Source organism: Capricornis sumatraensis, chromosome 14, assembly GCF_032405125.1.
Source record: "Capricornis sumatraensis isolate serow.1 chromosome 14, serow.2, whole genome shotgun sequence".
Taxonomy (NCBI): domain Eukaryota; kingdom Metazoa; phylum Chordata; class Mammalia; order Artiodactyla; family Bovidae; genus Capricornis; species Capricornis sumatraensis.
The window spans coordinates 68,598,930-68,621,500 of record NC_091082.1 but is presented as its reverse complement, the minus strand read 5'-3'; the positions used below and the strand labels follow the sequence as shown (position 1 = coordinate 68,621,500).

General features: G+C 54.7%; 1 protein-coding gene across 2 annotated transcripts in view; it reads right to left on the bottom strand.

Annotated features, from left to right (window-relative positions):
• Positions 1-22,343, bottom strand: part of QSOX1 (quiescin sulfhydryl oxidase 1) — a 41,915-nt gene extending 19,572 nt beyond the window's left edge. For both annotated transcript variants that reach the window (XM_068985713.1, XM_068985714.1), the window contains exons 1-5: positions 22,076-22,343; positions 12,668-12,768; positions 4,633-4,678; positions 4,011-4,113; positions 1,598-1,688 (exon numbers count right to left, since the gene is read on the bottom strand). In XM_068985713.1, coding sequence (XP_068841814.1) covers positions 1,598-1,688; positions 4,011-4,113; positions 4,633-4,678; positions 12,668-12,768; positions 22,076-22,343 — 609 coding nt within the window. The remainder of the gene's footprint in view (positions 1-1,597; positions 1,689-4,010; positions 4,114-4,632; positions 4,679-12,667; positions 12,769-22,075) is intronic.
• Positions 22,344-22,571: the final 228 nt, after the last annotated feature.

Sequence of the window (22,571 nt, the reverse complement as noted above, 5' to 3'; positions counted from 1 at the left end):
GGCCAGCGTGTCCTCCTGCCTCTCAAACCACCCATCCCTGAGCTTCTCTGCATGAACATGGGTCCCCTGCCCCTGGTTATTAGAGGGATGGAGGGAGTACCGTGGGGAGAGCTATTCCAATGAACCTTCATCAATCATCTCTACAGGCATGACCCCAGGTGTGGAAGGGGACCCCAGAAGGGCCAGGCATCCTTCAGCAAAGCTCCCTGCTCCTCTCACCTCCATGCTTCCAGTCTCAAGGCTGAGAGGTCTGGAGAAAGCTCAGAGTGTTCTACTGTGTTTGGTGAGTTTCAGGAGGAGAACCACCCAGAAGCAACAGTGGTGTTTAATTTCATCCCCTCTCTCCTTATCTCCTAGCACTGCCTTGGAACATCTCCCGGGCACTGGCCTGTCCCACCTCAGGACCTGGAAGAAGCCCAGGGGCCTGAGAAGTTCATGATGCAGCCACAGGACGGCGGGCTGTACACAGCAGGCTGGGATGGAGCTTTATAAAACGCATACTCTTTGCCAAGTTACTCATCCGGGTTCTTCCCCTATGCTGTCTCACCTGCTGTTCCCAACCACTCTCTGACAAAAGGTAATTATCACACTTCAAAGACAGGGAAATGCGATCAGAAAAGTTGACTAACATGATCACAGCCATATCACATAAGTCAGGGGGTCCCCACCCTCCAGGCTGCAGACTGGTGCCTCCTGTCAGATCAGCAGTAGCATTAGATTAGAAATAAAATACACAATAAATGAAATGTGTTTGAATCATCCTGAAACTATCCCCTCCCTTCAGTTCGTGGAAAACTGTTCTCCACAAAACCAGTCCCTGGTGCCATAAAGGTTTAGGACCACTGACCCACTGGTTGGAGAGGAGATTCCAACCAGCCTGATTTTGTTATCTGCTTCACCTGGGAAGGGACCCCATATCCTCAAGAGGGACTAGATCCTCTCTGATGTTCCCTTCCCCCAATCTGTTACTCTACTTCTTTGGGGGTGGGGTAGCATAGGAACAACACGCGCTTTGGAGGCAGACAGACCTGGTTTGAAGTCCTGCTATACCAACTTACTGGCTGTGTGATTTTCAGCCTGTTATTTGACCATCTTTGTTAATTAGAAAAATTAGCAACTATGTGTGTCAGCAATCTAGCAATGCTTAATAAACAGCAGATATTATCATTTTCATTTTCCATGCATACGTGTGTGCTCAGTCGTGTCCGGCTCCTTGCGATCCATGGACTGTAGCCCTCCAGGCTGCTCAGTTCATAGGATTTCTCAGGCAAAAATACTGGAGTGGGTTGCCACTTTCTCCCCCAGGGGATGTTCTGGACCCAGGGATCGAACTCTAGTCTCCTGAATCTCCAACACTGGCAGGCGGATCCTTTACCACTGAGCCATCTGGGAAGCCCTCAGTTTCCAAGAGGAAGATAGAGCAGACAAAAAGGCTTTAAACGGAAAGGTCCAGCTCCTACACTTCCCGGCTTCCGCCAGCAGGGGGAGGGCCAGTGCTGGGCTAAGAAGTGCACAGGCTCAGCCCTGCTCTTGAACTCACTGGGCTCTCTCTCCCAATGTCTACTCAGAAGATGCAGGAAGCCTGCAGGCAGCTCACCTCTCTACCCAGATAGGAGCCTTCCTTTTCAAAGATCAGGGCCAGGTACTCTTCATCGTTTCTTGCAAAGAATCCAGTAATCTCCTCCAGCCTGCAAGAGACACCGCTGGCAGTCACTCTTTCTGTGGTGAGAATACAGCGAAGCTGCTGGTGGCAGCCGTCTTGGCAGACACAGTACCGTGGGGACAGCCACACACACATCTGCTGTTTCCACACGAGGCTTCGCGAAGTCTCCATGCCAGCCTCCCAGCAGGAGTAAACCAAACACTGATTCTCAAAAGATTCTCTCTCTGTTACCTCAACCTAAACTAATGTCTGGTTCATTTCACCAAGCTATTTGGGTTGTTTTTTTCAGAGTCAGGAGTGAGTATGGGCAGTCTAGGGAGGAGACCTGGGGAGGCGAGCTTTGAGACCAGTTATTTCTATGCTCTGGCCCAGGGTACGGCCCAGACTTAGAACTGCAGTTTTTATTGGTCCCCTAAGAGACTGCTGTTTATTAGCTATCAGACACAAGTCTTAGTCTGTGCCAAGTCACTACCAACTGGGAGACTTGCTTTTTCCTCTCCTGTAGCAGGCATTAAAGAGGAATTAAAAAATCAGGAAGTCCTGGGTTCAGGAGATCTTAGAACCCATCTAATCTTAAGATTTTTAACCTCCTCATTTTAAAACAAGGAAACTAGGGTCCCAGGACAAAGGTGGAAATTAATAAGTCAAATTTTTTTATTCCCCCCAAAATCAAAGAATTAAGATATAAATTGTTTTAAAAATGCAGTTTCCACAGAAAACAATTACACAATACAAAAATGACCTGTGTCCTCATTTCAATTAAAAAGCAGAACCTCATCAGACATGCAACAGGACACGATGGCCTCTACTTTTATCCTCAAGCTGATGATCTGTTTCCCTTCTCTGGATCCAATGACCCAACAGTTGGTTGCCTCCAAACTGAAGGTGCAACTTGGGGCCAATGGGTTCCAGCCCAGTGACGATAAAAACGACACGCCAGAGAGGTGGGGGCCAGAGTGGCCCCAGTGGGTGGATGGATACTGACAGCCGCTGAGGTGGTAGCAGGTGTCCCCCAGGCTGGCAGAAGAGCAGGCCCTGCAGGCTGCTGTCCACACAGCCCGCCCCCTCCCCATTCATTCCCTCTCCCACTTCTGGAGGAGGCAGCCCACCTGCCATCACACGCCTCTGCCTCCTCCCTAAAGCTCCTTAGAAGGATCACTTTGAGAGAGGCTGGCAGGTTTACCCAGCTGACTGCTCTTGAGATCCCTCTGGGCCGAAAGGCACCATGAGGGAAGTATGGGTATGAGAAAGACAGACATAGAGACACGGTCATTGAGAAACAACAGAAGTGAGGAGCAGGGTACAGGCTGGCGTGGGTGTTGTCCTGCAGAGATGGGGCCTGCTTATGGAACCCCCAAACCGCACCAAGACTAGATATTCAGTCCAGGGTTTCTGGGAGGATGAAGAATTGGGAAAGAGGATAAAAGAAGCATTGTGACTTGGATTCAACAGCCACTGACACTTGGAAACACAATCTCTCAGCAGGGCCTCAGCTTTCGAGACATCAGCACACACACTTAGGGGGCCCTAAGCTCAGTGTCTGCCTCCCGAGGCCCTCTCAGCCTCTGGAACCTTCTCTGTGTCCCGCAGCTGGGCACCTCCCGCAGTCCTGGCTGGTACTTGCATCTGTTCCTTCTTGGCCCCTCAGGTGGGCTGTCTCCTATCTGGAGTTCTCATCCAAAAGGGCAGGACCTCGTGTTTTCAATCTCTCTGTCTCCCTCATGGAGGAGTTAAGGCCAGACACTGTGCACCCTGCTATCCTGATTTCCTAGAACAGAGGCAATCCTGGGAGGCTGCCTGAATCCCAGCCACCGGGTGCTCTGCAGCACGGGGGTGGGGTGGTGGGGTGGGGGGGGGTGCACAGTCAGCTCCCCCTCCCCCAGGCACAGCCACGGCTCAGGAAAGGAGCACTTTCATCTGACAGGGCTCTGTGCCTCTCAGTTCCCCGTCCCATTCCCTTTTTCCTCCCCACGCCCACCTTCTCAGGGACCCTCCCTGTGTCAGACTGAGTGACATCCTGTGTCATTCCTGAAAGGTTCCTGAGCACAGGTTGTGAGAAGCAGAGCAGGTATGGCCCAGAGAACCCTGGCCCATCCTTCCCTTCCCAGCTGGTGGAGTGGGCCCTCTCACCCCTCTCAGCCCCAGGAAGTCAGGGCTTCTCCAACAATGGGAAGCCCTCCGCCAGCTGCTCACAGCGGCTCCAGGCTCCAGCCCGCTGCACAGGTGTCCACAGCATGGGCAACAGGAGGACCCAAGCCGCTGCCCGGCCCTGCTGTCCCCTCCGCCCTCTCACTGCCAGGCCTGCCATCCTGCCACCCCGCCCCCGGCCCGCCCCGGCCCTAGCTACCTGGCAGGCTCCAGCGGGGGACAGGCCGGGGGCCACGTGTCACTGTGGGACTCCAGGGCATCGATGAGCCTCTCCCGAAGCGTCTGCACATCAGCTCCGGCCACTGTAAATGACGATGGGAGAGGGGAGTGAGGAAGCGGGCGGGGGATGAGGAGAAGGGTGCAGATCCCAGCTTCCCTCACAGAAGAAAGGGCCCAGTGCACGAGCTAGTTCTGAGCAAGACAAAGCATCTGTCAGTCCTCCTCCACGTGAGGCAGGTGGGGGTCGCCCCCCGGCCCTAAGCACGGCAGAGGGACCCATCCCTCAGGGCAGGAGAGAGCTCCCCAAGAGCCCTCTGTACACTGTCTGGCTGCCCCTCTGGGTGCCCATCCCACTTCGACACAAGGGCTATTCTGGGAACACCTGACCCCACTTCCCGGGAAGGGCTTCTTCAGCCTCATTTTCCCGGAGGAATCTTCCAGGCTGGCTGGGGAGGGCACGTTCAGGAGGACACCCCTCTGGCTTCCACTGGGGCCCTCCTTGCTGGCCTCTCTCTCCCCCCGCAGTAGAAGCCCGGGTGAAGGAGGGAGGGAGAGGAAGACGCAGACAGCGCCAACGGGACCCCGGGAGCCGGGACACCCACCTGAGAGCGTGGTTCCTGAGCCGGTCTTGGAGAAGGCCTTAAAGAACTGGAAGCAAACACACAGGCAGGAGTCAGTGGAGCTCCGGGTACCACGGCCACAGCAGCTGGGCTGTGGAGGCCCAGCGGTTAACTCAACGGGGCGACTATGGGGAAATGACTTAACTTTTGTGAGCCTCAGTTTCTTGGTCTGTAAAATGAGAGGAGGAGGTGTCTGCTCTTGGAGAGGACCCAGGTTCCTCTCTCCAGTGTCCTGCGCCCGAGCCCTGCCCCCACGGCCCTGGCGCCCCTGGGGAAGCTGCAGCTCAGACACTTGACCGGAGGTGGCCTGTTTCTACAAAGCCTGGGGACCCAGCATGTAGGACTAGAAAAGAGCTCCTCTGTGACTAAACGATGCAGGCCCATCTGAAAAAATAAAGTGAAGTCACTGCATACACCCCCCTGGAAAATGTCAGCGGCCCTTGGAGGCCGTCTGTCCTGGCTCCTTATCTTGGAAGAGGGGCAGGGAGGCTGGCGTCTCTGGCCCCCAAGGACTCTCGGACTGGCTCGGCAGACTCTCCAGAAGGGAGGTGTCTCCAGTTCGGGCCTACTGAAGGGTAGGCTTGAGCCCCTGAGGAAACAAGCCTTGTTACACATGGGCCAGGCTAACTCTCTCCCCATTCACATGACACCCAGGGCCAGCCTGTCACCCCCTTGGGAGAGAGGACAGAGGAGGGCCCCTGAGAACCTGGGCTCCCGTCTCAGTGTTAGAGAGCAGTCAGAGCCCCGGCCTGGGCTCAGGAGGGGACGGAGTTCGGTCATCCTGACAGGTGGCTACTTAACTGCCTGAGGAAGAGCCTGCAGGGCTGGGGAGAGGTCTCTTCCTGAGGTCCCTAACCTCAGGGCTACCTGTAGCCATCTTGGGCCCCTGTCTCCAACAGCACGGCCGTTGGGCCTTATCCAAGCTGGTGGCTGAGAGCAGGCCCTCGGGTCTACCAGGCCTGGGTTCAAGGCCTGGTTCTGCTACGCTCTTGCTGTGTGACCCTGGGCAATCCGTTCACCTCTCTGAACCTTCTCATCTTTAAGATGAGGATGACACTTGTCGACCTTGGAGAACTGTGACAATTCAATGGCAACTAAAGTGCTTAGCATGGTACCTGGTACAGACAGCAAGAAATCAACCTGTGTTAAGATCATCATCCCCGTTCCTTGTTCCTTTTAAATACTAGGAAACACTGATCAGCTGGACCTGTCTGTTCTAGCCATTTGTAGGTAGAAAACTAAAATGTGGAGGCCCCCTGCCCGCCTCTCCTCCGTGAACAGCAAAGGTGTGGAGAAGTCACGCACCTCTCCCCACCTGCAACCTGCTCCTGCTGACCTCACCTGGGCCCTGGACCTGGACCCTTTTATCCTCTCTCTGCTTACAGCATTAATATAAACTTCTGTTCTGGGTGAAAACCATTCACTGGCACATGCCACTTGTATTCCTAATAGTGTTCTTTGTAGATACTGAATACACTTTGAATTGGGGAAAATTATATGCCATCATTACACTTGTAAAAACGAGCACACTTTTCCAGGCTTATGACAGGAGATCAAATAGAGAGGGCATGTTATAGGCTGATTTTGTTTCTCAGAAACAAAATAAAAAGACCCACCTACTGGGGGTTTGGTTTGCTCACAAATTATATCCCAGAGGTTGGCCTCTACAGCTGCAGTTACTCAGAGTGATGTGATCCTTGTACAGACAGGACAGACTTCAACTTGCTTCCATAGGCATAAAAACATGACTGACGCCATGACGCCTTAAGCCATGTGGCTTTTCCATGGCGATAGTTGCTACCGTCCATTACTGAAGAGTAGTTGCTACTGTCCATTACTGAAGAGTAGTGTGTGACTCTTCTTCAACCATCAGGTCTCCAAGATCTGAGCAGGGGCCTTATGAAAAGGGGGCATGACCTCCGTCAAACGGGAGCCCCCAGACCCAAGCTGAGCCTTCTGAAGGCCGCAGCCATAGGCAGTGGGAAGTCAGATAGGGGCCTGAGTTAGGGGTATGCACGAACTCCAAGAGCTCCCCTCACACAGCCGTCCCTTCTGTCCCAGCCACCTTCCAGAACAATGTCACCACCGGAGTACTATTTCCCGCACCTCACACTCTAGAGGAACTTTTTCCTATCGATCATTCTCTCTTTCACTTTTCCCCTAGTCTACCAGCTCCTTCCCTAAGCCTACAAATAGACTCAAATCTATTTTTTTTAAAGGTTAAGAAAAAGAGAAGGAATGAAGGATGGGAATAGAGGCTTCTCCAGTTGTGGCATGTCCCATTTTCTTGCACTGCCAAATTTCTCAAAACAGTGTGCTCTGCCTTCCCAGGAAGCTGGCCATGGCTTGGGCCCCCACGACTCAGCTGAGGGCTCCAGGCAAGCTCGGCTGACCTCTTCGGCCGTCCAGTGACCTTCCAGCCCTTCCTACTCTCTCCGCAGTATCTGACGCTACCACCGCCTGCTTCTCCTCCCCTCAGCCAGGGTTTTTTGGGCCACATCTTCCCGACACTCTCCTCTTCCACCTCATGTCGTCACCCTCCCTTGGTTTGCCTGACACCACCCAGGCCTTCGTGGTCATCTTCATGGCCTTCCCCTTGCCCTCGTCTCAGCCTCGTCCTGGGCTCCTCCCCTGTGCCTATGGCCCTTGCCATCTCCTGCCCCAGTTTCTCCTCCCACCACACATCAGATCGTTTCTGTTTAAAAAGCCCAGGGAGCCACTGTCACAAACAGGGGGCTCAATCTCTGCTTTCGAATGAATGAATGAATAAACAGGTGAACGGACAGACAAACCCATTATTTGTTTCCCTGGCTGATGTCATCTACTTTGTCCAAACGCTTTGTGGCCTGAACTCTGTCTCAGAGCCTCACCTGTCTTAACTTCTCTTTCTTCCAGAAGTCACGGCACCTGTCCCTCAATACACACACACTCTTGGAGACTGAGTCACCCCTCCCCCAACCTGTTTCTCCGCCCAGGTTCCTTATCTCACCCAGCTCCTCCTGCCACCCAGCCCAGGACCTCCCTCTCCCCCAAGGCCTGTGTTCCGTGAACCTGACCTTTGTGATACTTCTTCTGCAGTCCTCGAGACCAGATGCCTTGTTTAAAGTAGGGCCGACAACCTACTTCAGGGACCACTACAACTGTCTCTACCTGGGCCCCCGACTCACGCCCTAGAAACAGTAATATGCTCCATCTTTTCACTCTCCAGCCATCACCCTCACTGCCACTTTGCATGGACTTCTAAAGGACAATTCCGGTCTGATCATGTCACTCCTCCTAAAAGCCCTTCCATCACGCCCTACTGCCAAGGAATAAAGTCCGAACTCACAGCATTCGAGGCCTTCCAGGATCTGCCCCCACCCACGCTTACCTCCCACTGCCCCCCATTTCTTACACTTCAGCTACGATGAACTTGAACCTGAACTTTCCACCCCTCCGCCTCCCAACTGGGAGGGCAGGATGACAGCTTCTTCACCTCTGCAAGCCCCACAGTGCCTGGCACAGTGTCACGGACATGGAAACACTCAAAGGACATTTGTTCAGTTGAATAGAGAACCTCTGCCCTTTGATCAGCTTGGAAGCTCATGTAAAAATCACATTAAGATCGAGTCAGGGCACATTTTTGTCCTCTTATTAATACGCATCCTTATTAAGTCAGCTGTTGGAGGCGTGTGCCGTACCTGAAGGAAACCACCACCTTCCTTGGAAACAGGCCATTAAGATGCCAGCAGTGAGTTTTCTTTCCTCCAGGAGCAGTCAACACCCAGTCCCTTTCCTCTCAACACTTGGCCCAGGAGTTTCTGCCTTCCCCAACCATGGGGATCTCCCCAAAGGCGGGTGACCGGATGGCCTTGGGCAGGTCTTTGCCAATCTATCCAGGAACAGCTGCCTTCCCAGGGGGCAAATAAGGCCAAGCAGGAAATACACTCGCCAGCGGCAACCATCAGTGGCACTGAGTCCAAGCCTTTGAAACAAGTTTTAAGGAAAATGACCTCCAAATATCTTAGAGTGAGCCTGTACGATATGCACAAGCTTAATGGTTCCTACTCTGTGGACTGTCTGTGGAGGAGATGCCTGGGAGAGCGTGAGTGACTGCCGAGAGCGAACCCATCTCCTTTTCCAGAGAGGCTGGAGACATCTTTCTGAGCCCTGTCCTCCCCGCTTCCTGACATCTCACCATTTAACGAGACACACAAAATAACAGCCCAGACTGCAACCCCTACTCCCAGCCTTGAATTCCAGGATGGGCCACCCCTGGGCTCCCTCCTCCCGGGGCCCTGCCTCAGCCCCCACAGGAGCCTCTGCTCCAGCCAGATCAGCCTCCTCAGCTCACCAAATGGCTCTGCCCACATCCTCCTCCCTCACATCCTCCCTGCCCACGCTCCTCTCCCTCCCAGCCAAACCCGATCTGTCCTTCACACCCTGCAGAAGTCCCCCTCCTCTGGGTGCTCCTCCTCCCACGAAGGTCTCTCTGATGTGGGAGGGAGAGTTCAGTGAGCCCAAACTCACCCTGCATTCACCCCGACACATCGCTCCCTGCCTGGCAACTAGCTGGGCACTCTCCTGTCTGGCCGGCCTCGCTTATCTTTCTGGCTGTGACTTACAGGTCTGGCCTCTCTGCAATGGTGAGCACGGGGCTGTATCCACAGAAATCACTCACTCCACAGCTGCTGACAGATGGACTGCCTCAAATGCGGCATCACGGAGGGGCTACCACGAGCCCATGGGCAACCGGAAGGAAGACCACTAAGATTCCTGGAACTCTGGTGAACACCACAATGCCTTGGCACTCTTACATGTAAGACCTCATTTTACACGTGGCAACGATCTATTAAGGAGATATTATCATCCCATTTTTCAGACAAGGAAACTGAGGCTGGCGGCTAGGGCATTGTTAAGCAACTTTCCAACTCACAGTTAGCAGTAAGCAGGGGAGCCAAGATTTGAACTCGTGTCAATTATCTCCTCAGAATCTTGCAAAAGGAAGACTTCTGTCTGCGCCCACACAAGGCTGCTGTTTCCTGTAATCTTGATCCCAGCCAGGCCCTCGGCTGCACTGTTCCATTACCCACTGAGGGGCACTCCTGTGACTCATAGCAAAGCCTCCCTGACCCCAGGTTCCGGCCTCTAGGTCCCCAAGCACAAGCCAGAACCTGCTTCCAGCTATCCTCTCCCTCCCTCACCTCGGTTCTCTTCCAGCTGGGCACAAGCTCCCGTCTGATGGGGCCCTGACGCAGCTGGCCCGCCCTGCAGGGCCAGCTGTTTGCTAAACAGGATGGGCTGGTGGAAGCTGTTTGCTCAGGGTGACAGGGGCAGGAAGCAGGGGAAAGGGACAATGACACATGTCACTGGGGTGGCCAGACTCCTGTGGGGCCTGTCCCCTTTACACCCGCAACACTCTCTCTTCGGCCTGTTCATCATCTTAGAGCTTTCAGCCTTCGTGGGTGGGGGCGAGGACAGGCTCCAGTCCCCAGGGGATCAGGGCTGTCTCTCTGGCCGGCTGGCAGCCAGGGCCACCTCTGGGCTCTGCACTGCTTTCCAGGGAGTCCAGCCATGCTGCTCACAGGCACACTGGGCTCTCAGGAGGCCAGAATTTCTGGAGATTTGGAATCTGAGTAGTGTTTCCCAAACACCAGAAGCAATCTAGCGGTAAGCTGTAAAATCAACTTAGTGAATCACAGCCAGTATTTGTTTTTGTTTTGTTTTGTTTTTAAATAAATAGAATAAAAAATATCAGTGTGTACTGCACTTACTAAGAACATTGTTTTATGAAACGACTGCTTTTAGGGACAATGGATCCAAACCGACTTCTGGATCTCCTTGTAAATATTGCTGGCCACAGTACCAAGATTTGAAAGCCATTGCTTAGGGCCTTAGACCTGAGATGTACCGGTAGCTATCACTACATGCGCCCTGGCCCAGAGCCCTGAGGCCAGGGCACCAAGTGCCTCTCTCTGCCAGAGCTGAACTGCAGGCTGCCTGGGAGAGGCTGAGAGGTCACCACACGGGTCTCTGGGGTTCTGAAGAAATGGACAGGTGACTCCCAGCCCAGCCCCGCCTGGCCTGGCCTGGCGCTGCCCATGTGGAGGCAGGAGAGGTCAGGGAGCCCAGCTCAGGCGCCCTCCCAGCGCCCCTCCCACAGCCGGCTGGGCGGCTGGGGAGATGATGAATCACTTGAGGCACCCGGGCTGCGTGTGCTGCGTGACTTGGGTAGGCGCCGAGGAGCTCTGGATCTCCTGGTGTAGCTGGGCCGCCTCCTGCACACCCACTGAGCCCCAGCCTCTCCCAGACAGAAACAGAATGTCCCAGGTGCCAGGCCCCACGGAACCCCCCGGGAAGGTCCCGGCCCGGCCATAGGCCCATCGCCAACCCTCTTCCCGGGGGCTAGGAGGTGGCTGGACCCCTGTGCAGAACCCTCGGTGGGACCAAAGCTCTGGCCTGTGAATAGGGACTCCTGCCGTCACCCTGACTCTCCCTCAGCTTCCCACACGGGGTTGCTCGCCCTGACTCATCAGAAAGAACAGAAGGCTCCATGCTGCCCCTGGAGGATAATTTTGAATATTTCAAGTTACATATCTTGGGGCTGGGGATAGGGCAGCGGCCCCACCATGGGAGTCTTTAATGTAAAAGAGAGATGGTTGATAGAAAATGTCTCTGCTGCCACCTCTAAATGATAACAGCAGCCGCTGCTGCCTCAGGACACCTCCCAGGCCAGTGGAATGGGGGCTTAGGGCCCTCACCCTAAGTGGTAAACAGGAGTGCGGGAGGGAGCTCTCTTGGGCCATGGAAACCCTGAACCCAGCAGGAGGTCACTGGCCGTGAGAACGGGCCGTCTCATGGACTCAGAGCTGGACATGGCTGGAGAAGAATGTGGACTCAGAACTGGATGTGGCTGGAGGAGCCCAGGGTCTTACTCTCCAGAGGAATTCTCCGGGTGTCCTCAGGCTCAGATATGGTTCACAGTTCCACGTGGCAACTGAAGCCCCTGAACTCAGATCCCTTGTTCTGGGGACAATACTTGCCTTTTCAGTCCTCAAAGGCATTTCCTGCTTAATCCTAGTGGAAGCAGAGGAAACTGCTTTTCTAGATGCCATTCTGGCAGGGGGAGCAGGCTAATTATCCATGGCTGGAGAGAGAGATGCGGTTGTGGATTCTTTAATTTGGAGGAGAACTAATTGGATTACAGCCGGACCTGAGCCCTGAGGAGGGCACACAGCCTTGCTGCTCTGGGCTTCCCAGGGCCTCCGACGGGAGAGCCTTGGAAGGCCTCCAGATGCTAACTAAGTGGCTGATGCCCTGCGGGGGGCAGGCAAGGTCTCATCAGAGCACTCATGCTGCCTGCAGCCAGAGCCGGGTGACGGGCCATCATGTGCCGAGTGTGACGACTCCTGTGATGGGTATCCCTGCAGCCTGAGGCACGGGGCTAAGGCTCTCCAGACAGGTCACTTCCGAGCCACTCAGGTTCAAGGCACTGGCCTGAGGAGGATGAGGCCTGCCAGTGTCTCCTGGGTCCTTTTCAGGGAGACCGTGAGGTCCTCTGAGTCTGATCCTGCCCCCAGGTGCGTCAGAGCCTAAACCCTGGTTTAACATGGTTGAGATCAGCCCTCTAAGGCTGGGAGGTCGGGGGGCAGGGGCGGGGGGAGGAGTTGATTGGAAAGAGGCTCCCGGGAGCTGGGAGCTCTCACCAACCTAGGGGATGATCACTTTTCACAGTGAAAATCTGTGGGTCCCAACACGACAACACACAGCCCCTTTTTATAAAGGGGAGAAGGTCACCCACCAAGTGAGCCTCTTTCTTTTCTGCCTCCCAGTTCACATGGCTTTCTGCCTCTAGAGAAGGTGTCTCATCAAAGCACAGGACTCCAGGGGCTGGGATCTAAGCAGGTCAGGCCCACAAGCCTGGGAGGACCCCCACAGAGCTCAGCCGGGCAGCCGCCAGGGAAGCACAGGGCAGCCGGCAAAGTGCTCCAGTGACACTGGCCCCCCAGGCCCGCACTGCCCTCTCCCGGTCACACACCCTCACGGTCGGGAAGCCAGGGATGTTGAAGTCCCTGCAAACTGCGCTGTTGGTCTCCTCAGCACAGTCCAGGGCAGCGAGATTCAGTGCCGGCCTCCAATCTGAAATGACAAAAAAAAAAAAAAAACACAAAAAAACCCTGGGGTAAGTACAATCCATCCCCACCAATGCCCATGGCACCTGTCCCAGAAGCTCTAAGGAGAATGGTCACCCCTTCTCCAAAAAAGGGCCTCTGAGATAGCTGGGTTATTCTGCATTTAGTCTGCACTTAGGGCACAGTTACCCAGCACCAGCAGCCTACTCAGGACGGCAATCTGTGTTTCTCCATTATTCGGGGATGGCAGAAGGACACAGGGGCTGAAGGGAGATATGAGACCAGCCTGGCCCTCCTGGGGAAAAGCCTCTGGGATGTTGCCTCAGCCCCTGCTGGCCTCTAGAGAGGGTCAGCTCCAGAAGGGTGGAGAGCATGCCTCAAGAGTTCTGAATTCCCCAGTGGACCCTCAGTGAAGGCTTCCGTGGCCAAAGGTGCTGGCTGTCAGCCCCTGGGACACAGGGCGGTGAGGACCGGCTGCCCAACCAGAGATGAAGGCCGAGGTCTAGAGGAGGCGGCAAAGACACCTGGGACCTAGAGCCGCCGGGAAAGAAGCCCCGAGGCCAGGTCTGGAAGGAGTCGAGCAGCGCCCCAGGCCAGTTGCTTGGGCACCCTGCGCCTTTGTCAGGCCCCAGGCCATGAGTCTCTCCCCCTGCTGGAACTTACTGGCAGAGAGAACAATGGCACCGATCTGGGCCGCGGCCCAGGATCTGGGAAACAGAAAACAAACTCATCAACCAGGCAGGCCTCGTGAGCTCCAGCTCCAGGTCAGGTGCCCCAGGAGTACCCACCAAAGTGCCACGTTACGGTAAGGCTGCTCCTGCCAGGCGGCAAGACAGGCACATGGAGCTGCACAGACCATGAGGTGGCAATGGAAGGGTGGTGCCACGCTGAGTGGCACAGGGCCCTGGGGGAATGTGGCCACAGGGGAGAGCAGCCCTGGGACCATGCAGGGGCCCGGCTGGAAAGGTGGGAGTAGAGTGGAGCCTTGACAGTCATCCAGCTGCCAGGGAACCAGGGAACGGGGTTGGCAGGCGAGGAGCAGGGGGACTGTGAGGGCATGTACACAGACCAGGCGGGCTGCAGAGGCGCTGCTGGGAGGCAGGCAGGGGCCAGCATGGGCGTGCAGGCAGGGGGTCTGGGCTGACTCCCACAGCACCCTGCAGCGTGGGCATTTCTGGGCATGTGAGGGAAGGAGCAAGCCTGCCCAGCGATTCGGGGAGCTCACATCTTCCCCACAGGGCCCTTCACCTCCCATCTGGAGCACAGGATGGGGTGGGGTGGGGGGTTGACACAGGCAGCCCACCCAGAACCCACTAATGACAGAAGACTAACATCCAAGTAACATCCCCAAGACCCAGGACCTCTTACCCGCCCCAAAACTATCCCTTACAACATCCGAAAAACCATCGGATCTCCCAAGAACTTTTTATGCCCAGAGGAGAAGGGTCACCCTCACTTCCATGACAGAAGAGCCAGGATACCACTGCATACCCTATCCCAGCCCTCAAAGGAAAGGCTCTGAAGGTTCAGAGCGGCCAGGCTGGTCCTTCTACGGGTGACACAAGGGAGGGGGTCTGGAACTGCGAGGCAGGCTAGAGGCAACGCCCATTTCCTCCCCACCCTCCTCCCTCTCTGCTTTCTGGCTGGCAGTCTCTTCTTGGCACTGAATCCCGGTGGGAGAGAGATGTGAGGATGGGGGAGTGGGGCATGAATGGAAGTGTTCTGCAGAGACAGGTGAGCCCCAGCCTGTGATGCCATTTCCCCAACGTCCCCCCATCTCATCGAACCCCATTTAGGGAGCTCCTGGCTCCCCTGGCACAGAAGGGTAGCCTTTGAGCTACAGACGCCTGCCAGCCTGAATGGCCTGTGTCCTTTGGTCTTACATCTAGCTGGCAGGGCGGCCTGCACAAACGGGGCTGTGGTCAGTGATCAGGGTCTGCTCCATGCTAGCCTCGGGACAGCAGCCCTCCTGCCCTCCCCGCCACTCTGCTCTCCCCATCCCCGCCCCCACTGTGGGCACCACGTGGGAGGGACAGAGTCAGGCAGTCCAGCCACGCGGAACCGCTAATCCCAACCAGCTTCCGTGTCCTGTCCACCCTCCCTCGCAAGTCTCCTCCCGCCCACTCCCTAGTCTAGTCTCCTTTCCCCGCTCCTGGTTCTTTATCTCTAACCTCGCCTCTAACCACCCTCCCAGTGAGCTAGTGCAGGGTTTCTTGTCCAGATGAAAAGTCTCATTTCCCTCCTGGCCAAAGTTCTACTATGCTCTATCACCGGCTTAGCTGGCCTCCAGTGATCTTTCCTATCTGCAGATCTATGTCACTCTCTAGTCAATATTCTTTGGTGGCTCCGTTGCCTCTAGAAGAAAACCTATAGGCATAAGGCCTTTTTTGGTCTGGTCCCTTCCGACCCAGCATCCCCTTACCACTTCCCCAAATCATACCCCAGGAACTCTGAGGGTTTTCTTCTTTCTTAAAAGCACAATGCTCACCCAGGCTACTCCACAGCCACCTTTACCCTTTCAACAAGCTTCCAGGTGTCAGGTACAACTCAGTCGGAACAGGATTTTCCCCTAGAAAGAGTCATCTTCCAAGCCCAAGGCTCAGGACCCTGTGCTCATTTACACCACACAGTTCCAAGCCTGTCCATCTCACAGCCTGTCCATCCTTGCATCTTCCTTGCCAAGCTTCCGCATTACCTCGAACTCAATAGGTTCTCAGCGACTATTAACTGAATTACACAACTGACCCCACTCCAAGGGCTGCTTCAAAGAATCCACCTGCCAAGGCAGGACTCGAGTTCGATCCCTTGGTGGGGAAGATCCCCTGGAGGAGGGCATAGCAACCCACTCCACTATTCTTGCCTGGAGAATCCCATGGACAGAGGAGCCTGGCAGGCTACAGTCCGTGGGGTTGAAAAGAGTCAGACATGACTGAGTAACGTAGCACGCAAGGGCCATTCCAGGGCTGGAACATCTCCCAGCCACATTCTATCCTCAGGTTCAGGTAAGGAGTGAGGTTAACGCCCGTCACCTGCCAGGAGCAGGAGAAGCAAACTGCCCAGGGATGGGATCGTGCCCTGGATCACAGACAGGGCACCCCAGAGCTCCTTTCTATGGCGCCTCTCCTCTCCAAGGGAGGCCCAGCAAAGCGTAAAACGTACAGGTCCCCCCGTAGGGTCATCTAGCACATTCCAGGCTCGGCTTCCTCAGCTCTGTGTCTAAGGCTCTGGTCATTTAGTTCGGGGAGACCCCCAGGAAAGATCCAGCTGTTCTCAAGAGAGTCAACAAGTCAATTAGATCTAAGGGCAGAAGAGAGACAATTTTGAGTCCTTCCAACAGTGAGGGCCCCTAGCCAGGGGTCTCACAGGGTCACTTGGCAGGGTGACCAAGGACAGCAGGCCTCAGCTGCTCCTCTCCTCTCAGAGACTACAGGCCGCTCTCCCTCAGGCCAAGTTGTTGCTGGCTGCTCGCTGGGGAATGAGGCTCTCAAGGGGCTGGCAGAGGGGTGGGAGTGGGGGTGAGGACTCAAAGCTAGTGCTCCATGAGCACCCACGGCACGCTCCAGATTCTCTCACCCCACCACCGCCTCGGGCACCATTTCCCCTCGGTCGCCAAATGAGGACAGGAACCAAGAGGCCTCCAGGGGACCCAAGGCCTACCAGACCCAAAAACCCACTTTCGTCCCTCTACCTCACCAGGGTCAAGACACTCCCTTTGCTGTTTGCTCTGATTACAAAGGGCTTCCCTGGTGGCTCAGCAGGTAAAGAATCCACCTGCAATGCGGGAGACCTGAGCTCGATCCCTGGCTTGGGAAGAGCCCCTGGAGAAGGGAAAGGCTACCCACTCGAGGATTCTGGCCTAGGGAATTCCACGGACTGTATAGTCCATAGGTTTGCAGAGTCAGACACGACTGAGCGAATTTCACTTCACTTCTGATCACAACCTTCCCCATGAGAGAGAGAATGGTTAAAACAGTCTCCTCTTCTAGCTACATACCATTCTCTGCAACACACAAGGGTTGGTCAATATCACAGACTCAGCCCTTACTCAGCTGATGATATCAGGCATGTTAGGTTGTTGTATGCCTTATTTATGTACTTTAATGTGCACAACTCCACTATGAAAAAGTAAGAAGGTATTTAGCTCTAGACCTGCTTTCTTAGACTGTACAATAGAGATCAGATAACTGTGCCACAACTAATCAGTGGTGAATATGGGAACTGAACCCAGGATTTGAACCTCTCTGCTGGTCTCGAGAGGGGCCAGGACACAACAGAGAGTTGCTCTGTTCAGCCAGGAAGCTCGGGGGGGATGGGGTGGGGAGGGTGTTAGTAATGAGGAAGGCTGAGGTGGGGGGAGGTGGTGGTGATGCCTGGGAGTTCTCAGCTCCTGGCTCCTGGAAGTCTGCAGCTCTTCTCTTTATGCCTTGATTCCCTCTACCTCCAGGAAATGGAAACCCAGTGCCTCTTCTTACCAGCCCCAGCCCGAGGGGGAGAGGGAGGCTGGGGCCAGTCAGGTGCTGGGAGAGTCCAGGCTGAGGAATGTTTCTCAGGAATATCAATGTCAATACCTTAATGAGCCGTAACGACCTACACAGATCTGGTGTGATACTAGTCACCGCAGGTCTGACAATTCATCATTCTAGTAACAGCACCAGGAATAAAGACGGCCTTATTTGGGTGCCCCGCTGATAAAGCTAAGCCACATTTAAGGGAAGTGTCCTGCTGTCAAAAAGGAACACAGCTGGGCGGGGGAAGCTTTCTAAGGTGTTGGGTGACTTAATACCACAACCTGCAGGCCTAACACTGAATAATCCGCAGCCTCAGCCCAGCCCTCCTCTCAGGGAAGAAAAAACTTTCCTGTACAATTACTGCCCTGGCAAAGTAATCTCTCCACTGACAAGAGAGTAAGTGAGCAAATGGAGGGGGTGAGAGGGGAGGTTTAGGGTAGGCAGGGGACAGCTGTAGGCCTTGGGGTGGTGGGAGAGGGAGCACCTTGTGATGAGGGGGTTGGGGTGCATCCCTTCTGGAGTCACGGACAGCGTCCCCTCCCCCCCCCTCCATTCACAAGGCCGGGAAGGGGCACTGGACCCGGAGTCACAAGGCCTGCTCACGGCTGTTACTGGCGAAAGCACCATGAGCACCTCACGTCTCCTCTCTGGATCTGTTTCCTTACAGGTCAAAGAGGGCCGAGATGAAGGTCTCTCAAGTCCTTTCCAGCTCTGATAACCACTCCTGCCAAGGAGAATGGCTGTGAGACTTCGGAGGGTGACGCAGCCCGGGGCCTCTATTCAGGCAGAGGCCAGGCCTGCCCCAGCCACAGGAGCCAGTCAGATGGAGAGGTCAGAACGAGATCCCACCTGAGTCTCCGGGAAGTCCTTCTGACTCAGGGAGCTGGAGCCAGGCCTAGGCTGTTCCCACCACGTCCCTTCCCCCTTTGATGCCAGCTTCTGGGCCATGAGACCATGACATGGCCAAAATGCCTTCCCCGCCCCTCACACCTGGCTGACACCCTGGGTCTGAGTCAAGGGGCACCACGGCAGCAGCAGAAGGCCTGCTCCCCACGGCCTCATGGGGGATCCCGTGAGGCCCGTGTCCCCAGTCTGCACGGGTGTCCAGTGAGCGGCTGCCCGGCGCCAGGCTCTACACCAGTAGCGCAAGGGTACCAGCAGGATGGAAGGGCCACACCTGGGAGAGAAAGGGGGGACCAACACCGCTCGCTGTCACTCAGCACCCACATCTCACACATCTCATCTCCTCACTCTTCACCTGCGGTATCTTTCCTCTGTCTCCTGCCTCACCACCTGGCCTGGCTCTGAAAAGTCAGGAGGAGCTGGGTGCAAGAACCTCCTCCAATGCAGACACAGAGAGCAGACTTATGGACCCAGGGCTGGGTAGGGGGGCGGGGAGGAGGAGAGGCTGGGACTAATGGAGAGAACAGCATGGAAACATATACATGACCATATGGAAAACAGATAGCCAGTGGGAATTTGCTGTATGACTCAGGAAACCCAAATTGGGGCTCTGTGACAACACAGAGGGGTGGGATGAAGTGGGAAGTGGGAGGGAGAGGCTCAAGAGGGAGGGGACGTATATATACCTATGACTGATTCATGCTGATGTACGGCAGAAACCAACACAATATTGTAAAGCAATTATCCTTCAATTAAAAATAAATACATACAAAAATAATAAAGAACCTCCTCCAGCATCTGCATAATCTTGGGCAAGTTACTTAACTGTTTTGTTTTAAACAGGGCTGTCTGTTGCTCAGATGTTTTCTCACAAAGATTGTATAAAGGTCTGTAATGGCCTATAAAGGCCCTTAGCACAGTGCCGGGCAGAAGGCAACTGTGTAATAAATAACTGTTTAGATAAAGGCCTCTGTGACTTTGCCCTTCCCTGAATTCCCACAATAAGAAATGGCTAAGCCATGCTCCTTTGACCCTTTTCAAATATGGCTTCTTAAGGGTGCCAATTTCCCTGCTGGGTGATTTACCCAATAGTAATGTAAACAATGCTTTGTACACAGAAGTCACTCAACAAATATTTGCTGATTGATTAGCCAGTAAAGAAGCCTGAAGGTCTAAAAGGAACACAATTTCCCAAATGTATGGTGAGGTAACAAGAGCTGCTCTGGAATAGAAAGGGATGATCTGAGTCCTTAGAAACAGGTGCTTTGCCCCAGGGTAACAACTGCTCCAGAGAACCTAGCCCACAGGTTACTGAAGAAATGAGCCCTGGCCAGTCAGATTAAATGCCTAAGGCCAACTGGGCAGGACTGCACAATTTTCTCCCCCACTTCCACCCCACCCATGACCTTCCACAGTCTCACTGTTCCTACCCAACACATTCATACCAAAGGCAGAGGGCAGGGGCCACAGGCCCCTGGGCCCAAGGTGGTGGGAGAGCAGCCCTCTGCTGGTCCACAACCAAACTTTCTCAAGGAACCTCAGAACACAGAGGTGTTGAAGGGCCTCACCAGGAAACACTTCCTTGGACTGGAGTGGAGGCATTCTTTATCACTGCAACACAACACCAGATTCAACAAGTCAGTTCCCCCGACCTGATCCTGCTTAGGGAGCTGACACCTCCATGGCTCATGGGAGACTCCAGGTTTTCACCTAAATCTCCCACCTCTCATGGACTGCGGTTCATCTCCACAGACACCATTTTCCTTTCTAAGGGTAAGTTTTGACTTGCATTTTTTAGGGAAAGACTCTTACTTCCTACAGTGGGGAGAAGACCCTCATCTAGGAGCAGGCGGGGTCAGTGTCTGGATGTACAATTCACTGGAAATCTCTAGGTTGCAAGAGAATGAACCCACGAGTCAACTGGAAGGTAATCTTTCTGTTCCTCATTCTCAAGATCTAAGAATCTTCTAGATGGAGTCCATCTGTAGCCACTAAGGACCTCTTATGGCCTCAAAGTAGAAACTGACCTAGAAGTTTTTATAATGTTCAAGCCCACAGTGTCCCCTGAACACCTAATACTGCTTAGGTGTTCAGATTCCACGTTCAACATTCTATCTGCCTCCTGCTTTGACCAGATGTGTAGATATCACTGAAATAGCATGAAGAACTGCTGAGAAAAGGCACATTTAGGTGACAGAACTGTAGAGGCCTGCAGACAAGTGTCTACATGTAATTTGGAGGGACACTGGTTTATTAGTTTGGTTTTAAAATAACTTTCCAAGACCATATGGATAGCAGATGATACATCTTTCCATCTGGCCACTTTAGGAACCACTGTGCAAGCCGCTCCAGGGAAGGGGGCCTGAGTTTGAAAACCAACATCTACAAATCTACAAATGTAACACCTACAACATCTACAAATGTAACAACATCTCTCTGTGTTGGTCACTCAGTCATGTCCAGCTCTGTGTGACCACAGCCCACCAGGCTCCTCTGTCCATGGGATTCTCCAGGCAAGAATACTGCCCTCCTCCAGGGGATCTTCCTGACACAGGGATCGAACTCGTGTTTCTTATGTCTCCAGCAGACACAGGTGGGCTCTAGTACCACCAAATGCACTACTCTACCGCAAACAGTTAAGTTTATCAAAAAATACCAACAGCATGGTAGGGGAACAACAGCCCCAGTTGTTTTCTCTCCAGGAAGAGGCCTATTCCCCAAGACAACTGCAGTCCTCATTCAGCGACCACTGAAGGCCAGGAGCCCATAAGCAGGAAATAGCTCCATTCAGAGCAGCATATCAGAAATACACCACTACCACATACCAGCCCCGCCCAAATACCCACCATCCGGGCTAGACAGATGGATGACCCCACAGCGATCCCGACTTGCAGAAAGGAAACTGAGATACTGTACATCAAGTACTTACTCAGGAAGCTGACATTCATTGTAGTAAGCACTAGATAAATATAAATTACTATGGTTGCCATATTTATTCAGTTCCAAAACTTAAGTTTTTAAAAACATTAACATTTCTGTAATGGAGGATGCCTTTAAATCTCTATCCATCTATTAGCGATCGTCTTATCCCTCTACCTCTCAGGCTGATAGTAAAAGAATGGCAACTGATGGTCTCTTTAGAATGAAGAAAACATGGTATTAGTGGCCAGGCCAATGAATGGTAAAATGAAGTAAGGCCAAAGACACGCCAAGAGGCTGCCCTCAATCAGGCCTCTGGGCTCCTTAGGTTAAAGCAGAAGGTCGCGGAGACAGAGAAGGAGGGCCCAGAAACTAAAGCTGGAGGCTGCAGGTCAGGAGAGGCCTGGAAACAGGAAACAGGGAAACTGCCTCAAAGATAAAGCTGAGAAAGGAGTCTACGTACCAGCTGGGTCTGCTAGCCAAGGGGTGGGGCAAGGAAGGAGGGAGTGGGGATAAGAGGGCGGTCGAATGTGTACTGATCCCATCGCAGCTGGGGAACTCGGTAGGAAGGGTGCTGCTGCCACAAGGCTGAACTACGGGAAGCCGTGTAAGGTGTTAGCGAGGAGGAACAAAGGCGACCACGTCGCAGGCATGGGGGCCGTAAGCCGGCGGAGGACTGACATAGAAAGCAGGGCAGGTCTGGGGACCCAGACCGCGGGAAGAGGGAGAGAAATTCGGGACATCGGCCAAGGGGAAAAAAAAAGGGAAGGGCAGGAGCTAAAGATGGAGCTGAGAGCTGAGAAACTGGGCGCGGGGGTGGGGTGGGGGGAGTGGGAGGTGCAGAAAGGAAGATGGGCGGAGGTGATGAGCAGGGGGAAGCGGGCAATGCCGAAGGGCGCTCCGCAAGACAGGTGGCGGGGATCCGCCCGGATGGGACGAGGAGAGCGAGCCTCCCCCACCCAAACCCGGCACCCAGTTTCTCACCTTTAACATCGTTGGCCAGTGCCTTCCACGTCGGGGCGAAGGCGATGCAGTGGCCACACCAGGAGGCGAAGAACTCCACCGCCCAGGCGCTGCGGGAGCCCAGCACCGTGCGGCGCAACGTGTCCGCCCGCAGCAGCGTCAGCGGGTCGGAGGACGAGTAGAGCGCCGAGCGCGGGGCCGCGCCAGCGCCACGCACCGCCAGCAGCAGCGACAGGAGCATCAGCAGCTGCGACGGCGGCGGCCCGGAGCCGCGGCCGCACCACCCCATCCTCGGCCGTCGCGCCGAGGCCACCGCTGCGCACAAGTTTTCGGAAGACTTGGAGCTCGGCGGCTCCGCCGCGGAACCTCCTGCCTCCGTCGGGAGGCGGAGCCCGAAGACCCCGCCCGCCATGGTCCGGTCCCGCCCCTGGCCCCGCCCCTGGCCCCGCCCGCCGGCCAGAGAGCCGACGAAGGCAGAAGCCCGGCGCGGTCTCCCTGCTCGGCTGCGAGCGCCTCT